At 55.5% G+C, this 2,036-nt stretch overlaps 1 protein-coding gene across 1 annotated transcript; it reads right to left on the bottom strand.

Annotated features, from left to right (window-relative positions):
• Positions 1–582: 582 nt before the first annotated feature.
• Positions 583–1,825, bottom strand: LOC119096660 (larval cuticle protein 65Ag1). The gene is made up of 2 exons (XM_037219554.1): positions 1,729–1,825; positions 583–1,063 (listed from the first exon to the last, which is right to left on the bottom strand). Exons 1-2 carry the CDS (start codon positions 1,735–1,737, stop codon positions 689–691), a joined length of 384 nt encoding a protein of 127 aa, XP_037075449.1. The 5' UTR covers positions 1,738–1,825; the 3' UTR covers positions 583–688.
• Positions 1,826–2,036: the final 211 nt, after the last annotated feature.

Here is a 2,036-nt window from a genome sequence, read left to right as displayed (position 1 = left end):
CTCTATTGTATCATTACTTAAACCCACAGGATTTCCACAAACAAATATAAATCCACACAAATAAATCCACAGGCTTTCTGAGTCTTCGGATGTTGATACTGAGGTCACGTTCATGTTACATGTCTATGTCCCAATTATGTTATATGTTACATATCTGTTACATGTCCAAATGGACAAGGTATCAAAACAGAATGGTGCATTCTGCACATTGTGTCTCCTATGGTCTAAAATATACATGCATGAATTGCATCGCATAAGCCATGCCTAGGTGCACAGCACCGAGGCAGCATCAGACCTTCCCTGAATTTCCCGGAGCAGTGGAAGCTGAACCCATAAAGATACAAATAGCAGGGCCTAGGAGTATCCCCTTTTCCCGAGCTTCTCGTGAGAGCTCGGGAAAGATATTTTTCGTGAAAACTCAGTATGATTTCACCATGGCACGGAAAGACCTATTTGGAAGATATGGTTTTGCCACCCATTTTCTCTGGCATTTCTGCGCAACTGCTTGAACCGTCTTGCGAAAGCAACACATGTTGCCATCATGACACTGAGCCTCAAAACGGAGGCATAACACACGCGCTCTGAAGTTGCAATGATTTATTAACAAACTCGGAAGGTCAGTGGCGTACAACTGTACATCGTGATGGAAATGGTCTTCGGCTCGATGGATCTGGCGAGGTCGGCTCTCCTACAGAGCGGAGAACTTGGCGTAGGCGGCCGCCTGGGCGGCAGCGTTCGGGTCCTCGGGCGCCTTGGGCAGGGCGTCGCTCTGCGGCTGGAAGCCGTTTTCGTCGGCCACCCAGTTGACGGTGACCTGCACGTCCTGGCCGTTCTCGTCCTTGGCGGTGAAGCTGTAGGTGCCCTGCTGCACGCTGCCGACGTCCTCACCGATCTGCTTCTGCTGCCCGCTCACATCCTGCGCCGACGGGTCGGCCGTCTCGTAGCTGTACTGGAAGCTGCCATCCTCGTTAGTCGACGCGTCCATCCTGAGGATGCCGTAGTCGGCCAGCGTCTTCTCCTGGGGCCGGGCGGCCGCCACGGCCAGCAGCGCGACGAGAACCAGCTGAAGCAGACGAGACGAGGTCAGGTCGGGGCAGGTGAGAAGCTAGGTGGGCGCTGCGGGAGGAGCACTGGCGCCGGGCGTCAGTATGCTACGAGAGTCCTGGTCTGCTCTGGTGGGACAGGTCGAAGGCATGGGCCAGACGACCGCACCAGCGAACACAGCGCTGATCTGATGCCGACGCTGGTTTCCGCAGCCGTGTCGCCAATGTTCATGACGAGATTGAAGCCTTTGAGGATAAATACAAGAAGACAATGCGAATGAGGGTACGATTTTGTGATGAGTTACCGTGTGCTCAAGATCTCAGGATTGGTTTCTTGGGACTTTTGGGACTTGGGACAAGATCCATAGCTTTTAGGATGGCTTTGGGACTTAATACAAGAACAACGTCCATCTCGACTTCCTTTTAAAAGAGGTCGCTGAGAACACTTACGAGTACGTAATAACGAGCCGTATGACGAGAACGCATACCGGTATTAACTGTAGGCCGGGATTGCCGGACAAGGACACAATGCGATCATCAGGGTCTCAGAAACAGTTGCCTCACTGCGGCTACCCACTGGCAGCACGAGTAAAACCCCATGCGTGCCACAGGCACCGAGAGTCCAGCTGCTGGCGCTGGCCGGCCCCAGCGTGTGAGGACGAGCGAGGACCTCTCCAGTACTCACGTATTTCATGTTGGCTGTGTGTGGTGATCACCGGACTGATGCCCGCTGCTCGGCCGGCCGAGTTTTTATACCCGGCCGCACGATGCCCACCACTGGCTGGCTGATGTACCGCCGCCGGCGCTACCTCTCAAGGAAGGGGGGCTGGGGAGGCGGCGCAAGGACGCGTGGGCGCCGCTGCGGTCTTCAGCCGCCGCTGGGCACCAGCCACCAGCAGGCGGCCGCCAGGCGGGCCAGGCAGACGGCGTAGGCTCTCTTGAGGCGCGGCGTGCGGCAATCGTTTGCTCTGAACCAAAAACAGATTAGTTGTG

This window comes from Pollicipes pollicipes, unplaced genomic scaffold (genome assembly GCF_011947565.3).
Source record: "Pollicipes pollicipes isolate AB1234 unplaced genomic scaffold, Ppol_2.1 Scaffold_4295;HRSCAF=5057_pilon_pilon_pilon, whole genome shotgun sequence".
NCBI classification, from domain to species: domain Eukaryota; kingdom Metazoa; phylum Arthropoda; class Thecostraca; order Pollicipedomorpha; family Pollicipedidae; genus Pollicipes; species Pollicipes pollicipes.
Note: the sequence above shows the minus strand (reverse complement) of the source record. Positions and strands in the feature narration are given on the sequence as shown.